This window comes from Halichoerus grypus, chromosome 5, assembly GCF_964656455.1.
Source record: "Halichoerus grypus chromosome 5, mHalGry1.hap1.1, whole genome shotgun sequence".
Taxonomy (NCBI): domain Eukaryota; kingdom Metazoa; phylum Chordata; class Mammalia; order Carnivora; family Phocidae; genus Halichoerus; species Halichoerus grypus.
In genome coordinates this window covers 157,881,525-157,905,625 of record NC_135716.1, presented here as the reverse complement: position 1 = coordinate 157,905,625, position 24,101 = coordinate 157,881,525, and the positions used below count along the sequence as shown (strand labels likewise).

Sequence of the window (24,101 nt, the reverse complement as noted above, 5' to 3'; positions counted from 1 at the left end):
TTTTCTACATCCAGAAATTGAAGATCATATACTGCCTCAAGGGATGCACTGTGATTTATGTCCTCTGTCTTTATTGCTAAGTCCAGTGGAATCAATGGGCAGGGACCAGATGCATTTTGCTCATTATTGTATTCTTAGCACTGAGCCCAGGGCCTGGCACATGGTAAATGTTCAGTACGTATATTGGTTGAAAGAATGAATGAACAGGATTGTGAGGATTCCATGTGGCATGACCCAGGTAAGGCACGTCGCATGGTCCTTGAGTGGTCCCCCAGGAGACACACCCAAATAGTAGCTGTTGCTATGCAGGTTACTAGTGGAGTGACTTGAGGCAAATACCCTCCCTTCTCCGAAGATATTCACTTATCTGTACTATGAAAGCACTGAAGGCATTCCTGGCTCTTATTTTCTGTATTACTAGGCGGAGCATGCAGAAGCAGCTCAATAAATGTTTTCTCAGTAGATGCAGCCTCTTCAGAGGCTCTGAATGGGGCTGGTGCTGTCTAAACAAGAGGCTGAGTTGCCGCCTGGGGCCTGGTTCCCCTCTGCCCTTTACCCCGTGGGCAAGATGGGGCCTCCTTCTGATCCCTCCTACATTCAGATCCAGAAGCCCAGCGGGTATGTGGACCGGCTTGGGCGCTCTCCCGAGCGGAAGCAGAAGCCCCAGGAGCAGGGGAAGAATGTGGGTTTGGGGGGAGCGGGCAAAGGAGGGGCAGGCAGGGGAATGGGCCGTTCAAGAAGCAGGTCTGGGCTTAGAGGCAGCCCCGCAGCCTGGGACAGCGACTCGGGGACCGGCGGTGAGGAGCTCCAAAGGGGCGGGCGGGTGAGCCAGGCCCGGGTCAGCGAGCGGCCGCGGGGGCCCGGGCGGAGAGGGCGCGGGAGCACAGGGCGGGGAATGTGGGGGTGTAAGTTGGCCCGGGGACCCGGCGGCCGCACGGGAGGAGTTGCGTGGGGAGGGACCCAGAGGGAGAGGGACCGGGGGCAATGCGGAAGGGGCGCCGGGCTGCGGCCGGGCAGGGGCGCGCGGGGAGCAAGGCAGCGGCCGCGGGTGGGGTGCAGGGCGGGGGGGGGAGCGCGCATCGGGGGGCGGGGGGCGGCGTCGGCGCCGGGGGTGGGGGAGCGGGTTGGGCGGCTGCGCCGGCTCCGCTTCAGCCGCTGCCGCTAGGGCGCGGGGGGCGGGGGGCTCGGCGCCGCGAGCTCGGCCATTGTGGGAGCCGCTCCCCTCGGCTCCGCTGCGCTCCAGCCCGGGGCGCGCTCCGCCGCCGCCGCCGCCGTCTTTGCTGCTGCCGCCGGCCGCTGTCCCTTGCTCCGGCTCCCAGGGTAAGGCGCGGGGCGCGGGGCTGGCTGCAGGCTCCCTGCCTGTCCGCCGGGTGCGCGGCGGCGGCGGGGCGCGGTGTTGGATGGCGCGGGGCGGCCGCGCCCGAGCCCGGGCGGCCGGCGGCAGCGGGGAGGCGGGTTGACAGGCGCCGGCATCGCGGCCGCCGGGGCCTCGCACCTGCAGCCCCGGCGGCCGGGGCGCGGGAGCGCCAAGCGCGCGGGGCGGGGGGTCTCCTCGCGGCTGGCGCTGCCCGGGCCAGAGGGAGGCGTGTTCTCCGGGAAGATGGGACACAGAGCCCTCCCGGGCCGGGCGAGACAGCTGCGGGAGCGGCCAGGGCCCGGCTGGGGAGGGCGCTTCCCGGCCCCAGGTCTCCGCCGCGGGCCCCGGCGCCCGCTCGGCCCTTGGTCGCGCGTCCGCATGGCGCGGCCCCGCTCTTTGTCAGCCGCGCGCGGCGGGCACGCGGACCCACCCGCGGCGCCCCGGGCTCGCGGGCGCGCCCCTCCCCCACCGCGGGGAAGGGGCGGGGGTCGGGGGCGGGAGGGCCGCAGCGGGCGAGCGCCAGGTGAGGAGCCCGTCGCGCACCGGGCCTATGGCCTTGGGAATGGGTTGGGGGCGTGGGCGCGCGCTCCGGTGAATCGGGGGCTGATGGAGTGACTCAGGTGACCGAGGGGTGGGGCGAGAGCCCCGAGGTCAAACAGGTGTTTGCGAGGGTAGGCTGACTGACCCGGGTAGAGCCGGGGAGGGCCGGTCTCCTCGGAAGGAGGCCGGGGACGTGCAGGCCTTTGTAGTAAATGGGCGTCTTGGGGAGGAATGGGCGGTTCTGGCTTGAAGCAGGTGGTCTGAGAGGAGGGGCGTGTTTTCCTGGCCCTGGCTGACCTGAGGGAAGGAAGCCTGGCCTGAATTTCCCCCGAGGCGGGGGCAGTCTCTTGGGCCTCCGACCTGGCTGTGGGAGTCGGGCACCAGAAGTAATTGCGGGGAGGGGGTAAATACTAGGATAAAAGGCAAAGCTGTGCCAGAACTTGGGTCCTTTCCTGCCTTCTGTGGCTGGAATCCTTCTTGGTGTTCCATGGGAAGAGGGCCCGAACGCTTCTGGCACAGGAGGTGCCCTGGCAGGGCTGTTCCTGTCTGCCCGAGGCTGCTTGGAGGCCTCCTGCAACCGTTTGATGTTTCTTTTGTTATCTCTTCCCATTCTGTGCTTATGGTGGGGATCTGCCAATGACCCAGGAGCCTGTCCCTGCCCCTTGCTGCCTCCAGGCCGAGGTTCCCAGAATCCAGGAGGAGCTGTGCCCAGAGACTCATGGTGTCCATCCATTTAGGGAAATGTATTAGGGAAAATACTTCCCATGCTCCCACCTCATGCTCTCCACATAGCCCTAGGTGCAGATATTCCCCATAAGGGAAAACCGACAGTCTCCTGCCCACCTGGACCCTAGAGCCAAAGTGAGAGCTGGTTAGTTGAGCTGGATTTGGGACCTGCAGGGAGGCTAGTAGCTGAAGGCATGCACCATCCGGGCTCTGATGAGGCCGTTGGGGTGGTGGGCCATGTGTAGCAGATGGTTCTGGGAAGTGAGCTTGGCCTGGCTGAGGGATCGCTGCCCAGTCTGGCTGGTGGAGCCCAGCTGGCCCCAGAGTGGTTGTGTTTCTGTTCAGATCTCTCCACTAGCTAAACTGACCAGAAAAACCGACTTTCTGTACCACCTCCCCCACCCCCATGCTGTGCCACTTATTCCCACAACAGTCCTTGGAATAAGCTAATGAACATTTTATCTAACACCCATTGTGTGCCCTGTGTGGTGCCAGCCAGTTTTATATTTGCATTTCACTATGTTCACTATCCTCTAAGGTGAAATATTGCCCCCATTTTGCAGATGAGGAAACTGAGTCTCAGAGAGGTGAAGTGACTTGCCCCAGACCACACCAGTTGTAAAGTGGCCAGACCAGAGCTGATACGCAGGTCGGTCTTACTTCAAGTTCAGTACTTTTCCCAATAGACTTGCCAGAGATGGAATGGGAGAAATGTAGAATTTCTGTCTATTCTAGCCCATGCTTTGTTTCATGCCTGCCAGTGAGATCGTGCTTTAGCTTTTTGAAAATACTTCCCATCTGCTGCCCCATTTTATCCTTACAACATTCCTGGGAGGTAGGTCGAACAGGAATGTAACAGTAGATGCTGTTTATTAAGTGCTTATTAGACACCGTGCACTGTTCAGCGCTTTACCTGCAGGATCTCATTTGTGCTTTGCAAACAACCCTGTGAGGTGTAGGTGCTATCATCATCCCCATTTTATAGATGAGGATGCTGAGGCTCAGAGGTCAAATGGCTTCCCCAGGGTAGAACTTGAATCCACGTCTTACGATCTGTGGGACTTGAAAGCTCCAAATGTACCAACTAACAATAATAGCGATTACTAGTAATAGGAGCTTAACTTTTACAGAGTATTTTCAGATTTATTTATTTATTTATTTTTAAGATTTTATTTATTTATTTTGAGAGCGAGAGAGTGGGGAAGGGGCAGAGGGAGAGGGAGAGAGAGAGAATCTCCAAGAGACTCCCTGCTGAGCGCAGAGCCTGACTAGGGGCTCAACCCCACAGCCCTGAGATTATGACCTGAGCCGAAACCAAGAGTCGGACGTTCAACTAACTGAGCCACCCAGGCGCCCTGAGTATTTTCAGACTGATAAACATCTTCACACATATTACCTCATGGGATTTCTCTCAAGCCCGGTGAATTCATTTTGCCGTGTATTCTCATCATCCCATTTTCTAGATGAAGAAACTGAGGCTCAGAGAGGTGAAGAGGTCAAGTCAGTGGCAGAACTAGGACTTGCTTCCCAAGTCCCGGTGTGCCTTATACGACCCCTTCGCCTGTTCACGTGTACTCCTCTCTCCCACAGCTCACCTGTCCCTGGGCTCCCAGGCCCTCCCGTCGCAGCCCCTGCCGGCTGGGCGATGTCTTCCTCAGACGAAGAAACGCTCAGTGAGCGGTCCTGCCGGAGCGAGCGGTCCTGCCGGAGCGAGCGGTCTTACAGGAGCGAGAGGTCAGGGAGCCTGTCCCCATGTCCCCCCGGCGACACCTTACCCTGGAACCTGCCACTGCATGAGCAGAAGAAGCGGAAGAGCCAGGACTCGGTGCTGGACCCTGCGGAGCGGGCCGTAGTCAGAGTCGCTGGTAAGAGAGGCCCGAGTGACCGGGGTGGCGGGAGGCAAGGCGAGACCGGGCCCGTGTTTACGGGCTGGGGGGCGAGTCGTGCAGGGGGCCTCCTCGGAGCGCTCTGACAAGCCAGTTGGAATCCAACTTGGCATTATTACTGTTGGAAAGATGATGGCATAACGTCAAAGAAAACCCGAGCAAGTAGAATCTGCCGCTCCTCATCCCTGTGAGCTAGCCGGAGACCTGGTTGCATTTTTGCACCTTCTCTGTCTTTGTCCCCACGCAGCACCATTCTGGATCTGACTTTTTTTCACTTACTCTTATACCCAAACGATTCTCCACATTACACCTTAGGCTTTAGAGTTACCATTTATAAAGGCTGTGTAACATTTCATGATTTTAAAAATCCTACTCATTTTCTACTTTTTTTTTTTTTTACCATAATAGTGCTGCAGAGAACATCTTTATGAATAATAACACTTGACTTCTGTCGAGTTATTTCCTTGGAATAAGTCCTCGGAGAGGGCAGTTTCGCTCACTTTGCTTTCTGAAAACGTGGTACACACGTCCCCTCGGTGCCTGGCGAGGGCTGGGCTGCCTGCCGCTGGGGGAGGTGCCCGCTTCTCCTTTGCAAGCAGCGGAGCGCGCTGGGCCGCGGTCAGGAGCGCGCTGGGCCGCGGTCAGGAGCGCGCTGGGCCGCGGTCAGGAGCGCGCTGGGCCGCGGTCAGGAGCGCGGGCTCTGCAGCCGGAGAGGAGGTGCTGGACGGCGGTCCTGTCACCCGCCGGCTGTGTGGCTCTAGGCAAGTCTCTTGTCCTGTCTGCGCCTCACTTTTCTCGGCTTGAGACTGCTTCCCGTGCGGAGCTGCCTTGAGGATGAGATAATGTATGTAAAGCTCTCAGCACGGTTTCTGGCTCAGGAAAGCGGAGTAGGTCGCGGAGTGCTCCCTCTGCTGCTTCCTCGGAGCTGCTTCCTCCGAGGGCATCCGGAGCCGCCTCCGCGGGCTGTGCTCAGCGTCAGCCGCCCGCCGCTGGGCCCGAGTGCAGAGGCAAAGCTAGACAAAGCCGGGCCGGCAGCTAGTTCAGTGACATCACCCGCTTTCATTCCATCACCAAGGCCTGTCCTGCTCCCTCTTTTGTGTCTCTCACGTAATGCGCCCCCCGGCCCGCCTCTGCTTTGTGCCCCGGCACCTGGACCTTCCACCGGCTTCTCGCGGTTCTCCTCGTCCTCTTGCCCCTCCTCCACGTGACTCACAAGAGTATTTTGTTCTAACGTGCGAACCTGATCCTGTTTGTTACTCAGCGGCTTCTAAGCCTTCTGTGGCTCTTCCTTGCCTGTGGAATAGAGGCCCCTGGAATCAGGCCCCCTCTTGAGCTTCACCTTCTGCTAGCACCTTGCCACACTTAGCTGTACCTTGACCCCTAGAGCTGTGCGTCTTGCAGGCTCAGACCTCCATGCTTTAGCTTTCTTCTCTGCAGGGCACTGGGAAAGTGCCGCCTCGTCTGTCCCCAATACCCTCAGCGGTATCCAGAGCTCCCTCCTCCGCTCTCCTATTGATGCTTTTCCCTCCCCTGTGTTCCCTCGTACAGTATGGCAGTTATTTCCCAGGGAACCCGTCAATCCCTCAGGACTGTTAGCTACACTGGACCGTGTCTTGCTTACGTGTTTGCCCCCAGCTACTTGCATGGGGCCTTGTGCATGTTGGAGATCAACAAGCCCCGAATGACTGGAGGAGTGCAAGGAGCGTTTAGGGGAGAATATGTGACCGATTGTGATCCAGGAGCAGGCAGTGGGCTGTAATGGAATGCTAGGTAGGGAGAGGGTTCTATGGGCTCAAGTCCTGAGGAGAGGGTTCTAGCAGAAGGTGAACTTCCAAAGAGGAGACCTGGCAGGCAGGCTGGAGAGTCTGCACTCCTTTTGCAGGCAACAGGAAGCCCTTGGAGAAAGGTCTTCGGTCCTTCTCAAGACCTTTGGGCCTGTGGCACCAGCCAGCGCGTAGAGTTTCCCAGCTGCCTCTAGGATGCTGGGAGGGCTTTACTTGTCTCCAGCCTTGAGGGGCCCCAAACAAGGGGTCTCAGGACCCACAAAGCTCTCATTTTCAAGGCGGCCTCCTTCTCCCTCCATATGCTCTCTAGCCCCATCCTCCACCACATGGACATACTTATAGGTCCCTTTGTGATGATTTCCCCTTCCAAGCTGTTCTGAGGGGCCCCACGGGATGATTTGCCCGCTGTTTAACCTTCTAAGTCTAGAACAGAAGTGGAGTGGACTTGAGAGGGCTTCGGCCCCAGGAAACGTCCCTAAAGATGCTGCTGGGTCAACTAAGCCGAGGGACGGCGGGCGCTGTGTTGTGTTTCCGCATCCATGCTGATCTTCTCTACCTCCTGATGCTGCCAAATGACAGTCTTGAGGAGGGGGCTGGGCCAGGGAGGCTGAAAATGTGGAGACTGTCATGGTTAAAAATAACTCGTGTACTGCAGTTGGGCGTGTTTCGTCAGCAGCAGAGAAGAGGCGGGACGGCTGCTTCAGGGCCTGGCTGAAATCTTGCTGTGATTTTGGAATGTGGTGGGGGCTCGACCAGGGTTATTTAAAAGGCAGCCTGGCTTCTGCAGGGACTACTTCCTGTGAGGTGCAGGAAGGGCATGTCTGGGAGACCCCGGGTGCTCTGAGGCTCTCTGAAGTTACAACTTTCATTCTGGGAGGAAATGAAGTCAGTCTGGCCCTGGGAGCCAGCTGTGGCCCATGCAATTTTCTCCTCCTCGTGGGTCTGGGTGTGAAGCCAAGTGGGGCTGTCCGAATCAGTCTCACCAAATGCAGAGACCTCCCTCCTTCCCTGGACCCATTCAGTGTCCTGTGCTTGAGAGGCCTGATGGGGAAGGGGGGCGCTGCTAGTCACACATGTCGGACTGGAGAGGCGTGTCAGGGCTGAGAAACCTGCTGATCTCAGTCTACAAAGCCCAAACAGGTTCTGGGGGCTCCATGCATGCTGTAACCCGATTCTTCCCATCCTCATCCTTTCCCGCCAGTTTCCCTCTCTCTTCTTGGCCAGCCCTATTCTCAACTCCTTAAGCCTAGCCACATTACAATGGAACAATAGTCCATTAACAAGAAAGCCTGTTTCTGTTGATCAGTGTTTGGGTTTACATAGAGATTTCACAATAACTGTGAGTTAGGTAGGACATGTGTTAGGATCTGAGGCCCAGAGGATTTAAACAACTTGCCTGTAGTCAACATTCTGGTAGAGACAGATCCTCCGACTCTGGGTACACTGCTATTTTCATTTCCTTAGGCAACGTGTGGCAACCAGGCCAGGCTGAATCTTCTGCAGGTGACAAAATAAAAAGCTGAACTGGTCTCCAGACTCACTGAGAACTCTTCTGATCACTTCTGGGAGAGGTCTCAAGATCCTGGCCTATAAAAAGGCAGAGACAAAGATCTCTGAAACTTTGCCTCTTTGAAGACCTCTGGCTCTCTGTGGTTGGTGACCAGCTTTAGGGATAGCCTTACTCATCCATCGGTGGGGGGCAACAAGGAATGGGAGGGACTGGGGAAGATACTCTAGCAAGAAGCACAACCCTGGGGCACCTGGGTGGCTCAGTCGTTAAGCGTCTGCCTTCGGCTCAGGTCATGATCCCAGGGTCCTGGGATCGAGTCCCGCATCGGGCTCCCTGCTTGGCGGGGAGCCTGCTTCTCCCTCTCCCACTCCCCCTGCTTGTGTTCCTGCTCTTGCTATCTCTCTCTCTGGCAAATAAATAAATAAAATCTTAAAAAAAAAAAAAAAAAAAAAAGCACAACCCCACAAGAGAGGAAAGAAGGTTGTATCTCTTGAGGCTTGTGGAGAGCCCCCCCCAGCCCTGGGAAAAGCTGGGTATAGGACAGAGTGTCACACGGTTGCACACTGTACAATTCTAGGGGGCGCCATTCCTACTTTTTGTCATTGTGGATTTGTATATTTATTATGACAAATTTCCTGCAGATGGCAGTGAAGTGTCTGGAAGAAGGGATCCCCTTTGGGCTGCGGCTGGGCTGGGTGCCGGAGGAATTCACCACCCACCTATATCCGTCGGGTATTCATCCATCACATCTTCAGGACCCTCCCTGTTCTTAGCATTGATATTCAAAGATGGCTGAAGTGCTCGCTTCGGCAGCACATATACTAAAATCAAAGATGGCTGAAGATGTGGTCCCTTCTTCACGGAGCTCGGTCTGGTTGAGAGGATAGCGGGGAAAAAATAATTACATTGCTGCGTGCATTGTGAAAGAGGGGGAGCACAGGGACTCAGGGATAAGGATTGGCCTCCTAATTAACCAGTAGAAAGCATCCATCGGATTTGTTCTTGGGGGCCCCTCAGCAGGTGCTGGTAAAATCATCATCTCCAACATCTGCTCCAGTGTGGCCTCCCCCAGGAAGGCTTCCCTGATCCCTCCAGTCAGACAGCAGTTGTATCTCTGCCCAGCCCTTGTTTCAGTTGACCTTTTAGAGTTCATTGTTTCCGCCACCAGATCTAGAGGTTGCTATAGACAGGAGTCCCCATCTTACCCTGCCTGCTGTTGCCCCAGGATCTCACTCTGAGAGCATGGGCTTATTAGAATCTAGAAGCCCAGTGGGAGCTGTGAGATGCAGCTCTGATGCTGGTTTGCCCTGCTATCAGAGGTCAGCTCAGCTCGGCTGCTGGAGTCTCTCAAGGGCTTGCCTTTGCGGAGACAGCCTTTGAGAGCACATGCCTGGTCAGAGGAAGGGGCCGCATCTCTGCGCCCATGCATCTCTCCTCTGGGATGGAAGCTCTGAGAAGGAGCCTTTTTGCTTGTTCATTCATTTATGGAGACAAGTGGACCTGGAGTCAGAAAACTCGGGCGAATGACTTCACTTCTTAGAGCCTCAGAGTCCTTAGCTGTAAAAGGGAAATGATGGCATCTGCGTTGAATGGTCATTGGAGGAGAGTCGGAACGCGTTAGACGACACGGGTTAACATGCCTGTTCCTGCACTTAGCGTGTCATTCCTTGTAAGTTCTCTGGGCCACTAGAAGAGGCAGTGGAGTCTCCAGGAAGGCAGCAGTTTCCCAGATGAGCAAGGGAGGAGCTTCAGGCCTCTTAATTCCGCCCCTTTCTTTTGTTCACACTAGGGCTTGGTCAGAGGGCAGGTGGAAATGGTTTTTTCCTGGCCACGCCATGTTGGGAAGAAAGGAATGCAGGGGTGGGAAAGGGAGCCTTAAACACCGATTCCACTGGGAACCCTTATTCCAGAGCCACCAGTCTTGCTTGCGCCAGGCTCTTTGACCTTTGCACCGAAGGAGCCTCCTCTTCCTTGCTAGCTTCTTCCTGGCAGTACCCTCGGGAGTCCCTGATCCTGTCCTGGAGCTTGGTTTCAGTAGCAGGAGAGAGCAGCAGGAGAGTCCCATGAAAGTGGGGCAGAATGAATTGTAGCTACACACCATCAGCTCAGCCCCAGCCCTCTGAAAGTGAATCTGGGTCACAGTAGCTGCAGGGATGGAAAGTGACCACGTGGGCAGAATTTTGTGCAGGCAGCTGAAAAGACAGCCCAACTGTCTTTTCTCTGAGGCTCAGGGTCTTTGTGGGACCCCAGCTGGTGAAGGAAGGTGGTTGCCACATTGCAAGGTGTCGGCTTTGTGCTGTTGGTTTCCCATCATGCCTTTCTAGTGACTTCCCAGGTGACACGGAGACAGGTTTGGAATGGCAGTCTGACTCATGCCTTTCTGTTCTGGAGCAGCTAAGGACTGAGGTTAGGAATGCGGAGGAAGGACTGGTTCATCTGGGGGCTGCGGAAGGCTGTCATTTCTCAGTCCCACGGGGTTAGAGATGACATGGCACCAGAGGAGCAGACCAAGCCGCGGAATCTAGGGCGGCACTTTCTTTTGTTCCAGCAGCCTTCCCCCTGGGAGGAGGTCTGTGAACGTATCTGGGGGGGAGTATTAATAACCCACCATCACCAAAGTGCTATCCTGAGTCCGGCCAGTTGCTGCGGCTAGGACCTGCCGTGATTTGGCCCTGGGTCTGCCTGTTGCCACCTGTCAGCTAGAAGTGGGCCAGCTTCCTGGCCCTGCCTTGGCGCTCCTGCAGGAGCAGAACTGGTGCACCTGGCTGCAATCTCTGCCTGGACTTAGGGTGCTGCTGCAGAGACGGTCTGGCAGCCCCTGGAACCTGAAAACTGATGATGGGTGGATGTTTCTGTCCTCAGCTGTGTCTCACCCCTACCCCAAGAAGATACCTGGCTTTTGCTTTGTGTCTAGGGGAAGGTTCTGCCTGGAGCCTCAGGGGGTGTGTCTCTGGGCATGCCTTTCCCTCTGCATTCCCTCCTTACTCGTCTCCTCCCTCCCGTGCTCATTCTTCCATTCATTCACTCAAGGGCATGGCTTTGGGAGTCAGCTGGAGTCCCAGTTCCAGTTCCATCACTTGCCAGTTGGGTGAGCCTGGGAAATTACTAACTTCACTGAAGCCTCACTTTCTCACGGTTAAAATGGGGGAGCAAGAGTGCCACCGTGGGTGGGAGTCTTGTGGGGTGGGTTAAATGAGCTAGTGGGAGTGAGGTGCTTGGCCCAATGCCTGCTATGTAATCAGCGCTAGATACACATTAACCATTCTCATGAATATTACTCATTTGCTCATAAACTTGTTTGCTAATTCATGCATGCATCGATTCATTCCTTTGTTTATTCATTGATCATGCACTTACTTGTTTACCACGTATTTCTGGAGCTGCTTTGTGCTAGGCTCTGACTGGGCTTCAGAACCCAGGTCCCTCCTGTGCAGGCAGCTAGCATGCAGCCTGAGCTGCCACATGGCAAGCTGGAGTTATCTGGAAGTGCTGAGAGGGAAGGCTTTCCTCCTACTTCTGCCCCCTATGCTGGCTTAGCGCTATGATAGCATTTGATCTGGCCCTTGGAAAAGAAATAGGCCTTTGCCAGGACAACCTGAAGAGAAAGGGCATATCCCTGTTGCTTGTTTCTCTATTCCTGTTCTCCTCTCTTCGGCCTCAGTAGAAAGGAAAGAAGGGAAATGAAGAGAGAACAGCCGGTAGGAGTTAGGAATTAAAGAATTCAGAGGGTGGCTTGGGGATTTGAACTCTGGACTCAGTCCAGGAACTCCTAGGAGCTGATGCCAGCCGGGATCCCCTAGTAAATAATAGTTGTAAAAGCTACTGTGTACTGAGTCCGAGATGTGTGCCTATATCATTCAGTCCTCCCAGAACCCTGGGAACTAGTTGCTACTCTCTCTGCTTTATAGAAGGGAGGTGAAGGAACTTGTCTGAGGTCAGCCGCTAAGCTGCTAGTGGAGCTGGGCTTCAGCATCGCTGAATGGGTATGGCGCCCCCTGGAGCACCCCACGTGCAGTGTGCCCTTTGGAGTTGTTCATTGCTGTGGCTCAAGTGGGCCTAACTCGAAATTCCCCGCGTTCTTCAGAACATTTCAAACATATACTAAAGTTGTGGGAATAGTATAGTGAACCCCCATCACCCAGATTCAAGAATGATCGATTCATGGCCAATCTTATTTCACTCACGCACTTCACTTCTGCCTCCCCAGTTACAGAGATGGAAGTTCCAGTAATCACATACTCTCACCTCCTCACATTTAAACTATCATATTGCCTTACCCCCCGTAGTCAATATATTGGTTTATCTGCTCAGTAGTCATATCTGAGCTGGAACTGTCCCACTCAACCCATTTCCCAGAGGCATCATGCGGGATTCTGACTTCCGAATGCCAGGGCCCCGGGCGTCATGTGTCCCTTCCAGTGTTGCTTATCTGATCCTCTGGCCCTTTCCAGCTTGCGGTTCATGCCCTACTCCCAGAACACGCAGAGCTAGGCTCAAGCATTTCTGGCTCTGTGTCTGGAAATTTGATTTCTGAGGATGGTGTCTGTCTGTTTTTCCTAAACCACTTCAAACCTATGGACCCTGGGTTTGAATCAGGACGCTGCCAGTGTAATTAAGGAAGTCCCCTGAAAATGGATTTCGAGGATTCAGTCTTAAGAGACTGAACTTGAGATGCAATAGGATTGAAGTATTTAAAATCACAAAGGGAAGGAATTCTGGTCTTGTGAGAGGGGCCTGCGTCCCAGGCCTGCCCTGACACTGGTGAGCTGTTCCACATGAGCAGCCACCACTCTCTGGGGCTTCTTTTGGGATCTGTGCTCAGCTTCCAGGCTGCCTGTCACTGCCCCTTTAGAGCTTTCTGTCCTGAGGTAGTATTGGATGAGGAGATGTTATTTCCTTTTTTTTTTTTTTTTTAAGATTTTATTTATATTTTTGAGAGAGAGAGAGAGCGTGCAAGCACGAGTGGGGTGAGAGGCAGAGGGAGAAGCAGGCCCTCCGCTGAGCCGGGAGCCCAGTGCGGGGCTCGATTCCGGGACTCCGGGATCATGACCTGAGCCAAAGGCAGATGCTTAGCTGACTGAGCCACCCAGGTGCCCCAGGCGAGGTTATTTCAAGTGGAGGGGTTAGCCACAGCTCCTAATTTGGGGAACTTCCCAATTCCCCCAAAGAGTGCAGAGTGCCTACAGCCCTGTTTGGTAGGAACCAAAGAGGCCCTACACAGGATGAATAAGAAGGGAGATTGGGTGTGGTTGATTGAGTGGGGCTTGCATTAGCCTGTTTCCTTCAAGAGAGAGAGAGAGAAAAAAAATGGTTATAGTCACAGAAAGCCTGGGAGACCGCAGAGGGGCCAATAGCTTTCCTAGCTCCTATTGATATGTTCCCGGTGCCAGGTTTGTGCTTAGCAGCTTACAGGCTTTATTTGACCTCATCCTTAAAACAACTTTAGGAGGCAGATGTGCCACCATAGATGGAACAGAAACCCAGAGAGTCCCGTAACTTGTTCAAGGTCTCCCAGCCAGTAAGGGGCCACACCGGGGAATGCCACTAGCTCTGCCTAGGGCAACCCATTGCCTCCCCCATTACTGGGAAGGGTAGTTTAATAATAGCTAACATCTGCGCAGCACTTCAAGGTTCACAGAGTGCCTTAACTCCCATTATCTCCACTGTGCCTCAGGAAGCCCGGGGCGGGTGAGGCATTCCACGCCCCTTTGGGACAGCTGCCTATCAGGGGTCCAGCTTCTGCTCATTTCGCCCAGTAAGGATTGGAGATTCTTTGGCATTGGCTCTGACAAGCCAGGGGAGAAGGCCTAGGGAGAGGCTGAGGTGGAGAGACTTGGCCAGTTGCTATGGTAACCCAGATGGCTGAGTAACCATTTTGAGGGTTGCTATGGTGACGGGCTGCCTGTGGCAGGGATCTTGTCTTCCTGGGTGGCTGGCACCATCCAGACCTCTTAAATTAGCGACGTTGCACTCTCTGAACAGAAGAGGGCAGCATGATGGTGGGCAAAGGCTTCCTACCCCATAGTGGACTGGGGAACTGGAGGCAAAGCTTAGTTAAGTGTTTCCAGGGCCTGGGAGGAAAGGAAGTTTGGGCTGGAGATGGAAAGGCTGATGGGGCTGGGCCTGGAGGCAGGTGTCCTGAGACTAGAACTGGATGATATTCTTCCAAGATCTAGCTGAAGGATAGGGCTTGGGGCAGCCCCTTCAGTGTCTGGTTCCAGCTACTACCGGGGAATGTAAAAGGCACAGGAAACAGCTTACCCCTGCAAGGAGGAACAGAGCGCGTGCGCACGCACGCACGCACCCATGCACGCACACACTACTAGCAAAGAATTTATTTATAAAGCATCCATTAACACATGTAAAATAATGCAGCAGTAGGAGCCAAGCTGAAGAAGTGCTGGGAGTAAACCTTCTAGAGGTTGGAGGAGGAGCACTAGCAGAAGGAGAAATAATTTTTCACTTTCTTCTTTCTTCTCTGCACCTGAAGCCCCTGGCCACTGAGTGGACACTAAATTGGATTCTCAATTGTCTTGAATCACAGATCCAGCCCACATCCCCCACCCCCACATGTCTTCAGTTGAGACATCTATGCCTTCAGCAAATATTTCGTGAACATCTACTAGATGCAAAGCATTGTATTAGGTCCTAAGATGAGGGAAGATGAAAGAGATGTGTCTGCCTCAAAGAACTTCTGAACCAGGACGTTAAGGAGGCAGTGATGCAAACACCCACAATACATGTGGCTGGAGCCCCGGGAATGAGAGAAAGAAAATGTGGCTGGGATTTTGAGAAGAGTCTCTTCTACCTGGGTTGATTAAAAATAACTTCATGTCTTTTGGGGTGAGCTTTCAAGATGGGTAGGATTTCATTAGGTGAAGTTGGGGAGTAGAGGACATTCCAGGCGAAGGCTCAGAGTTTGATTATAGGGGAAGACGCCGCACACGAGGGTATCATGGGAGTTCAGCTTGTAAAGGAAAGTAGATGTCAAAATATAGAGGACTTTAGGGGCACCTGGGTGGCTCAGTTGGTTAAGCGACTGCCTTCGGCTCAGGTCATGACCCCAGGGTCCTGGGATCGAGCCCCGCATCGGGCTCCCTGCTCCGCGGGAGGCCTGCTTCTCCCTCTCCCACTCCCCCTGCTTGTGTTCCCTCTCACGCTGTCTCTCTCTCTCTCTCTGTCAATTAAATAAATAAATAAAATCTTAAAAAAAAATATGGAGGACTTTGAATGCCAGGCACAGGTAAGGGATACTGTGAGAGACAAGCATATTCTCTTCTTAAATACTCTGGCCTTCTAGCTAGTCAGAAGCCACAGGCAGCTGAGTATTTTAGGATCATCTCTGGTCCACTCATTCATCCACTGAATCAAAATTTTAAACAAATATTTGATGAGTGCCCTGCAGGTGCCAGGTCATTTGCTAGATGCAGGTCCTGTGGTGAACAAGGCAGACAACAGCCCCAGTCCTCAGGGAGCTAATGGTTTAGTAAGAATGAAAGACATGGAACTGATAGGTTCAAGTGTGATGGATATTACCAAAGGGGAGTAGAGGGGGAGGGAGGATCTACTAATCCGGGGGATCAAGGCAGGCTTCTCTGTAGGAGTTTCAGCAGAGGTGTGAGTAGGAATGAGCCAGGCCAAAAGAGGAGAGCAGTGAAGGGTTACAGCCTGGGAGAAGAGCAGGTGGGAAGGCCCTGAGGCGAGAGAACACGTTTGAGAAGCTGAAAGAAGTTGAAAGAGGCTGGACCTTAGAGAGAGGGCCCCTTGATGAGCCTTAAGTGGGGGGAGGACACGGAGGAAAAAATAAGGCTTTATTTACTTGTATTACCCTTTCCTCCCACTAGATGTCCTTCTGAGTACATCCTGCGTCCTTCGGGTTCCCCATTGCAGCCTCCTTAGAAATGCAACAGCAGTCTTGCCATCAGGAGCAAAGGAAAATCATAGACCAAAAGGAGAAAGCCTCAGAGCTGTCCTGATTGTGTGGTCTGGCTATAAATTTAGACTGTTGCTTGGAAAAAACCAGAAACCTCCCCTTCATAGTCTTCCTTCTTCCCCCACCCCCAGCAGCTGCTTTGTTCCTCTATCCTTATAAAATTTTCTCTGTATAAAACAGAAACATCAGCCAAACATGTGGACTTCCCCTTTTCCATTCATTACAAGAATTCATTACTTCAAAATCTCATGGGAGCATTTAAATGCAAATCTTGTCAAGAAAGCTACTTGAGTCTGAGAAGCCCTCCAGCCACAACCCAAACCAGAACTTTCTTCCTTGATTACCATGTTTCTTAAGAGGAATCTCAACCTCTTGCCCTCTCCCCCCCTACGTCCCCCAAGCCTTCAACAAAGTCTGATTCCCAGAACAGACTCTCTTTCCCTTCTTGCCCGTCTTCACTTTTGGCAAGCCTCGGTCACAATTCTTGAGTAACCTGCTTACAAAGTGGCACACGTAGCAGTCCCAGGAGGGGATGGCGGGACTTTTCTATTCACTGTAATGAAAATGAGGCAGATGTCTGGGGGTGAGGGTGGAGGTGTGTGTATGTGTATTTGTGTCTGGGCCTTCTTAGCCCTACTGGAATAAAATAATATAGGAAACGCAGATGACTCAGCACGGATACAGTCAAGGTCCCCAGAGTTAGCATTTCTATATTCTCTGCTGTTTACGAAAAATGTGCTTATGCCATCAATCTCCAACTCCTTCACTCTGCATTTTCCACTAAGTCTCTTATTTGAAAAATAATAAACCTCTAGTTTATTCTCCTTTTCTTAAACTGAACTGACTAGCAGCTGACACCAAACTGTGGTCTAGCTTTTTTTAAGCACAAAGGATTAAACTGGAAGGAAATGATCCTTTGTCCAAAGACCCTCCCTGTCTGCCCTCTTTTAGGCCCTTCCCTATGTGATTTCCATGCCTAGAACATGGGCAGGCCCGCAGAACTTGATGGATGGAGAAAGATATGATGAATGACTTGCTCACCTGATTTTTGATCATGGTATGATGTGGAAACAACCAGTGCGCACCTATTAGTGAAAAGCATCATCTCTTATTATTAATGTGCTGAGCATCGACCAAGTACTTGGCACTACTCATAGTCTATAAAGAGGCAGGCCTTGGGCGCCTGGGTGGCTCAGTTGGTTGAGCGACTGCCTTCGGCTCAGGTCATGATCCTGGAGTCCCGGGATCGAGTCCCGCATCGGGCTCCCTGCTCGGCGGGGAGTCTGCTTCTCCCTCTGACCCTCCCCCCTCTCATGTGCTCTCTCTCTCTCAAATAAATAAATAAAATCTTTAAAAAAAAAAAAAAAAAAAGAGGCAGGCCTTGCCCCGGGGGAAGAAGCTCCTCTTTAAAAACCTTGAGAATAGGAACTGAAATGGAAACGTAAGTCCCAATTTTGCCTGCTCAATGTCTCACGAATTCTTTTTTTTACTTGCTAATATGCTGTATTGTGAGATCAGCCAGCTTAACTTTTCACCCACAACCATCTCCCCACCCCCTGAAAAATCAAGTTAACAGACTTGATGAGGCCCTGGAGGATAATGGCTGGATGAGGGGAGATGGGGGCAAAAAGATAATCTGCATTTACCCGAGTTGCTCATTCACAACTATGGGCCCCCAGTGCGGTCTGTGATTATTGGGACTGAAGGATACACGGGGGAATGGAGGATCAGATGATACTGGGAACTCCCTTTCTCAAAACGGTTCCAAATAAATCCCTACCTGTATTTACCAGTTTCCTTCCTTGGCTTTCCTTTCCCCTGACAGAGAATACTGGGCTTCTTTTTTTCATCACTGACCAGTTAGGCTCCAGGATCCTTTTCTTTGTTCCGTAACAGGTCCCCACATTTCTCCCTTCTGATCTAAGTCTCTCTGTTCTGATGGCTGTCACAGCGCCATAATCCTGTTGGGTCTTTTCCCTCTGTCGATTTATGTCCTACTGTCTCTCTTACTCACCCCACCGTGCGGTCAGAATCCCGTTTTCATTCCAACCCCCCCGTTGTCATTTCTCAGCTTCGGGCTCCTCATCCTTGGCCTGGTTTACTTCATGGTGCTTGGCGTGCCCTCTCATTTCAAGTTCAGTTTCTTCCGTTTCTGGAAAACCCTTTGTTTCTGGGATTCCGTGTGGCCTCAGTGTGGCCTTCGGCCTCACGCTGCGGCCCTGTCTGGATCCTGCGCCTGTCCTCCTCCTGACCGTGTCTGGCCCTGGATCTACCTAGGTCTTTCGCTCTCCCCCTTGCTCTCAGTTCCTCTAGGCCCTTCTCTAGCAGCTGCACAGGCCCGGCTCGGTTTCGGCCAGCCAGGGGGCTCCCTCCTTTGTCCCAGCGGCGGGTGTAGGTCAGCGCGGAGCCGGGTGCCCGCCCGCCCTGTGGCGTCGGCCCGGTGGTCTCCCCGCCGCTGCGGCCGGCCCAGCCCTTCATTCGCACGCGCGTGGGGCCTTGGGCCCCGCGGCCCCCGCCCCCCTCGGCCCGCGCCCCCTGCCCCGCGGGCGGTGGTCCGCAGCCAGCCGGGCCCCGCGTGTGCAGCCGGGGGGCCGGGCCGCGCCGGGCGGCCGAGGCGGCGGGAGAGGGGCGGGAACGGGCCGGGCCTGGCGCTCCTGACAGGAGGAGTCGCCGCCGCCGCCGCCGCCGCCGCGCCGGGGCGGGCTGAGGGAGGAGCGGAGCGAGGGGTGGGGAGGCGGAAACGCGAGCCGGGACCGGCGGAGCGCGAGCGGCCGGGTGCGGGCGGGCAGAGGAGCGGAGCGCGACTGCCAGGCGGGGCGAGGCGGGTGAGGAGCGGACAGCGGAAAGCGGACAGCCGGGGCGCCGCCGCCGCCGCCCCCGAGCCGCACAAAGGGCCGAGGCTGGGGCCGCCGCCGCCTGAGCGCGCGGGCCTGGAGCCGGCGCCCGCCGGGGCCCGGGGAGAGCGCGGCGCGGGCGGCCATGGCCGGCTACGTGCCGGGTCAGCAGCCGGCCAACCGCAGCCAGGAGAAGGAGTTCGTGCAGGCGTACGAGGATGTGCTGGAGCGCTACAAAGGTGCGGCGGGCGGCGCGGCGGGGGCCGGGGGCTCGCCGGGGACCCCGCGGGCCGGCGCCCACCCCGGCGTCGGGGCTGGCCCAGGACCTGCTCTTTCTCGGGCCAGCTTATTTGCGGAGTTGAGATAAGCCTGCGGGAGACGGCGCTTTCCCCAGCACTGGTTACATTAGCCGCCCTATTATCTGGAAGGAGGCGAGCCCGGGCGCTGCCGCCGGAGCCCCGGCGCCGTGGGGAGTTGCGGGGAGGAGGAGGAGGAGGAGTCGGGCGCGAGGGGCCTCCCCGTCCGCTCCGGGTGTCCGGCTCCCCTCGCCGAGGCTCGGGCGGCCGCGAGCCCGCCCGGGGGCCCTCGCCCCCCTTTGTCTCCCTCAGTCTCCGCTCCGTCGCGTGGCGGCCGGGGTCGGTGAGTGTGCACTTTTGGGGGTGAGGCCTCCTCTCCGCCCAGCCCCGGGGGCTTCGAGCCGGTGGAAGCGGGGGTCTGCCGCTCCTCTCCCTCCCACCGAAAGGCTTGCGGTCGACTCGGGTTGCAGCCCAGAGGCGCTCTGGCTGAGCAGTCCCGCACTCCAGTGCCTCCTGCAAGGCCTGGGTGTCCGCGAGAAAGTTTTGACAGGCGGAGGGTCTGCGGACCGCGGCTCCTCGACGTGTCCCCGGCTGCCCGAGGTGCCCTTCGCGCTCGAGGCTGGGGTGCGCGGCCCCGGGGGCCCCTGCTCTGATCTTGAACATCCAGGCCTGGGCTTTGCTTTGTGTAGCAGTTGAGCTTTCCAGGCAGGGAGATTTCCCCCAGAAACTCCAGAGGCAGCACTTTCTCCTATTTTATTCAGCGGCGCCCTTGTGACTGGGCCTCTAGTTTCTTTTCATGGGAAGGAGAGGAGACTTCAGCCCTTATGCCTGAGTCTAGCATACTTGTTTACGACACCTACCCAGTGAAGGGAAACTAATGCAGAAGCTGTAAAACGCTCCCTCTTTTTCTTCCCTTGTGGCATTAGAGTTCTGCTCGGGAATGCAGCAGGAGAGAGAAGTGAAATGCTAAAAGGGACCTGCTGAGCAGTTCTGCTCCTTCCCTTCTGCATCAGCTCCTGTGAACTGTCCAGGTTTCCCTGCCTGCAGCAAGTGTTCTGTCAACCCGCTGTGGTCTTTTAAGAAATGTAGGTTCATTTCAGAGCACAAAGAGGTTAGATTGTGCTGCTGAACTTCATTGAAAAAAATGCTGCTAAGTGAATGGTTGGTTCCCTTAAGTTTCCTTGCAGGCTTTTGAGCAACACTGCACTCTTCAGAGGGAGGACACTCTGTGCCTGTCTTGGGCTGTGACAGCTTTAACAACTAGCAGAATTGTAACACAAATAGGTGAAGAAATCTCAGCACCTCACTGGATCATGTTGCTGGTGGCCTCCAGCTGAAAGGAAGTTGGATTCCTAAAAAATGAAAGGAGGAAAGAAGGGGGAAGTAGGGCTGGTTCCAGGAGAGGCCTCTTGTGCTCAGTCCTTTGAGCTGGCTCACTTAGTTTGGTTTCCTCTGAAAGACTGTGATCAGGTGTATAGGAATTTGATCCTTTTCAGGCACAGATCTCTTTTTTGGGAGGAATGAGTCGAAAATGATTGGCCAAAATAAATTAACTTGAGCCGTTTGAATTGTTGTGCAGGCTGCTCTATGATAGGTGCAGAAGAATTTCTAATCCCCCCCCCCCCCCCCACCATTCTCACTGGGAAGTCAGGGTGGATTAGGATCCAGGCCTTTGTTACTTTGCTGTATGGAATTCTTGCATTTTCCAGACTTAGAAATCCCCTTACTGCCTTTATAGGAGAACTCTTTGCCTAAGCTGGAATCAATAGAGTGAGCAGGGGTGTAGTTTGTGAGAACAAAGACAGGAATTAGTTTTGGAGAGACTTGGGGAAATAGATATTGATGATGTTGGGGTGCTTGACTCTCATTGGTTAGCCACCAGATTTCTTGGATCTCTCTCTCTCTCTGCTGCTGTTAATTTGTAGTCACCTCATTCTACAAATGAAACAGGATTTTTGTATTCAGAAGGAGAGCTAAAGTTTTCAGCTGCATAAACTGTCCCTGGAAGGGGCAGAGGCTAGAAGGGAAGTGATGCATTTGCATTGTGAGGGGAGTAGAACAGTATGTATTGCAGCTGTATTAGGAATGGTTGTCAGGCATGGATTTTCCATAATTGTGCCTGGCAACCATTTCCCTGTGTGTTGGTAGTGAGCATGGTTTTGGCAGGATTAGATGATTCAGCATGGACATAAACACTCTCTCTCATTTCCTAAATATCCCAAAGGCTCTTTCAGAGCCTGACTATCCAGCAAACAGGAGGTATTAGCTAATAACTTTCTATTCTAACATTTCAGAGTGGGTAGCAACCAGCAGAGCCAGGATATGTTCTTCTTTCAGTTCTCCAACAAACAATTATTAAATATTTATTACAAGTAACACAGTGTTAGGCACTGGGGATGCCAGAATAATGAATGAGACCTGGTTCCTGCCCTTGGTTATTCACATCTAGCAAAGGAAAGACCTATGCAGACAAATAATTATGATACTATAGTGCTAGAACAGAGGTATATATAAAGGACTGTGGACACAAGAGGAGGGATGAGTATTTCCACTTGGGGTTCATTGGGAGATTTGACAAAGGAGGTGACCCTTGAGTGGGCCTTTAGGGATGAATGGAATTTAGTCAGATGGAGGAGGGTGGGGAGAAGACAGGAAAAAATACCACATGCAAAGATTTGAAGGTAAAAGTGAATGGAGGGGTTTGAGGAACAGAATGTGAGTAGTTGGGTATGATTAAAGGGCAAGAGTTTTGGGAGCAGATGATACTGTAAAGGATCAGAGTCCAATTTGTAAAGATTTTTTTATGGCTTTATTCCATGGGCAGCGGGGAGTCATTGAAAGTTTAAAAAAAGCAACAACGAGTATGTCAATTTTATTAATTCATGATAGAGGACATACCTGTCTAGTGATTGGAATACTTACATTGCTGTCTGGGGCACCCTTTTCCTTGTACCATAGTGATTATGAAGCTAGTAATCAGATGGTTGCTTGGTACACATGGAAACAAAGAAAAGAGACATGCATTGTTTTGAGGAATATTTCATCCAGATGATTTGGGCCAGTTGCATAGTTTTCCTTTCAATAGATTGAGGTCCTTGTGAACACCAAAGCAAACTAGGAAGAACAGTCAGAGAGGTAGGAGAACCAGGATCTGATTCTTTTCCTGGGGTAGGGACAAACTCTATGGAAGCAGCAGTCCACATACGGGCATAGTTTTTGGTTTTAGAGAAGAAGTTTTAAAAAGAAATACAATCCGGGTTCCTGGTGGTTGGTTAAGCAGAAGGGTAATATGTAAGTTGTTTTGTGAGGAATTAGACTTTGTGTTTTCACAAAGCCCCAAAAAAACTAAAGAGTCTTTACATGCCAGGCTCAACTAGGAGTAAAAAAACAGTCACATTTCAACTTTGGTAACATGGACTATCTGGTACTTAAAAACTTTGGAGTTCTCACTAGGTGCCATGAAGCTAGTTATGACCGATACTTGTTTATTTTATCACAAAAAAAAACTTACAGAACTTACTGTACAGAGGGAGTGAAGGGTCTGCATATTATTTAACATTCAGAACTAGCAAGGCAGCATAATATAGAAGAGATGAGGTTTTAATTTCTTTAGTCTTGTGCTCCAGTCCTAGTTCTGCCATTTAACATCTCCTTTGGGTTTCACATCTGTTAAAATGGGAATGATAATACTAATTCCTTGGGATTTGTGAGAATCCAAATGAGCTACTGGCACATACTAGGCCATTCATGTTTAGAAAAATGTAGGTAATAGTTTATTTTTTACAAGGTAGTTTCATATTTATTATCTTATTCGATCTTTATAATATTTTGTAAGGAAGGTATTATACACATGGATACGTTTAGGCGTGGAGACTTAAATTATTGTCCAAGAGCCAGGATCGCAGATTTCTAGATGAAGGTTTCACATTATATCACAGAAGGAAGTCTTAAAATCAGAGCAGTGACCTGGGTTAAGTGAGATAATTGTGAAAATACTTTGTTAATATCGTTATTAGTTTTTAGCCTCTTAACTATACTCCCACTCCTTATGTGGCATACATTTCCAGATCTCTGAACTGTGGAGAATTTCTTTTCCTTTCCTTTTATTATGGGAGAAGTTTCATGGTATGTAAATTACTTTGACATTTAAAAAAAAATTTTTTTTATTTTAGTAGGCTCCACGCCTAGCAGGGAGCCCATCTTGGGGCTTGAACTCACGACCCTGAGATCAAGACCTGAGCGGAGATCAAGAGTCAGACGTTTAACCCACTGAGTCACCGTGAGGCACTCCCCTCCCCTGAATTTTTTTAAGTAATCTCTATACCCAAGGTGGAGCTTGAACTCAGGACCCTGAGATCAAGAGTCATGTGCTTCATGGACTGAGCCGGCCAAGCACCCCCACTTTGAAATTTTTATACAAAAACAATGTAATACATGGGGCACCTGGCTGGCTCAGTTGGTTGAGCATCTGCCTTCGGCTCAGGTTGTGATCCCAGGGTCCTGGTATCGAGCCCTGAGTTTGGGCTCCCTGCTCAGCAGGGAGTCTGCTTCTCCCTCTCTCTCCCTCTGCCGCTCCCCCTACTTGTGCTCGCTCCTGCTCTGTCAAGTAAATAAATAAAGATCTTTAAAAAAAAAACAAAACAATGTAATGCAAAGAGATAAAGTTTTGTTAACACTGGTTAGAAAATATAGGCTGAGGCTTTGGTATTGTTTAACTAAGTGACTCTCTGAAGCAACCTCTTGGTTAAATGTAAACTCAATTTTTAAGTTCCTTTTTAGAACACAGCCCTTGAATCGGAGTGGATAGCTTCTAGACAGAACAATAGAATAATTGCTGCTTCTGGACATGGACACTGTTAATTCAGAAAGTGAGTCAAGTCCGTCTGCTGGGAAATCACAAACTTTAGCCACATTCATGCTGTTGAACTCATAAAATGTGTGCATGTGCTAACAGTGCTTATGGGAGCTACTGCTTTCATCTTGGGCTTGCTTGGCAAGTGACATAATACACACCAGGGAAATGCATCAGCTGAGGCCTTATTATCCTGTTATTTTTCAGTGCCAATTTCAGGTTTTGGAGATGATGGTAGAAAGCTGTTCAGAGTGCACATTCCAAGATCAAAGGTCACAAGTAACCAATTATGGGTTGCAAAATGAATTTGTAGCATTTTTCTCAGTGGTCTTGAAAACACCCAGGCCCTCCTTTTACTAAATAAGGTTGGCCCTTTAGCTTCT

The 24,101-nt window shown here is 52.7% G+C and overlaps 1 protein-coding gene across 9 annotated transcripts in view; it reads left to right on the top strand.

The window, feature by feature from the left end:
• Positions 1-1,186: 1,186 nt before the first annotated feature.
• Positions 1,187-24,101, top strand: part of MACF1 (microtubule actin crosslinking factor 1) — a 337,838-nt gene continuing 314,923 nt past the window's right edge. For 6 of the 9 annotated variants that reach the window (XM_078073380.1, XM_078073383.1, XM_078073378.1 and 3 more), the window contains exon 1: positions 4,254-4,488. In XM_078073380.1, the coding sequence (XP_077929506.1) occupies positions 4,269-4,488 (220 nt within the window). In that variant the 5' untranslated portion in view covers positions 4,254-4,268. Of the gene's footprint in view, positions 1,321-3,189; positions 3,273-4,213; positions 4,489-18,515; positions 18,810-24,101 lie in introns of those variants that run through there. The other 3 variants (XM_078073376.1, XM_078073377.1, XM_078073362.1) reach the window with 3 other exon arrangements.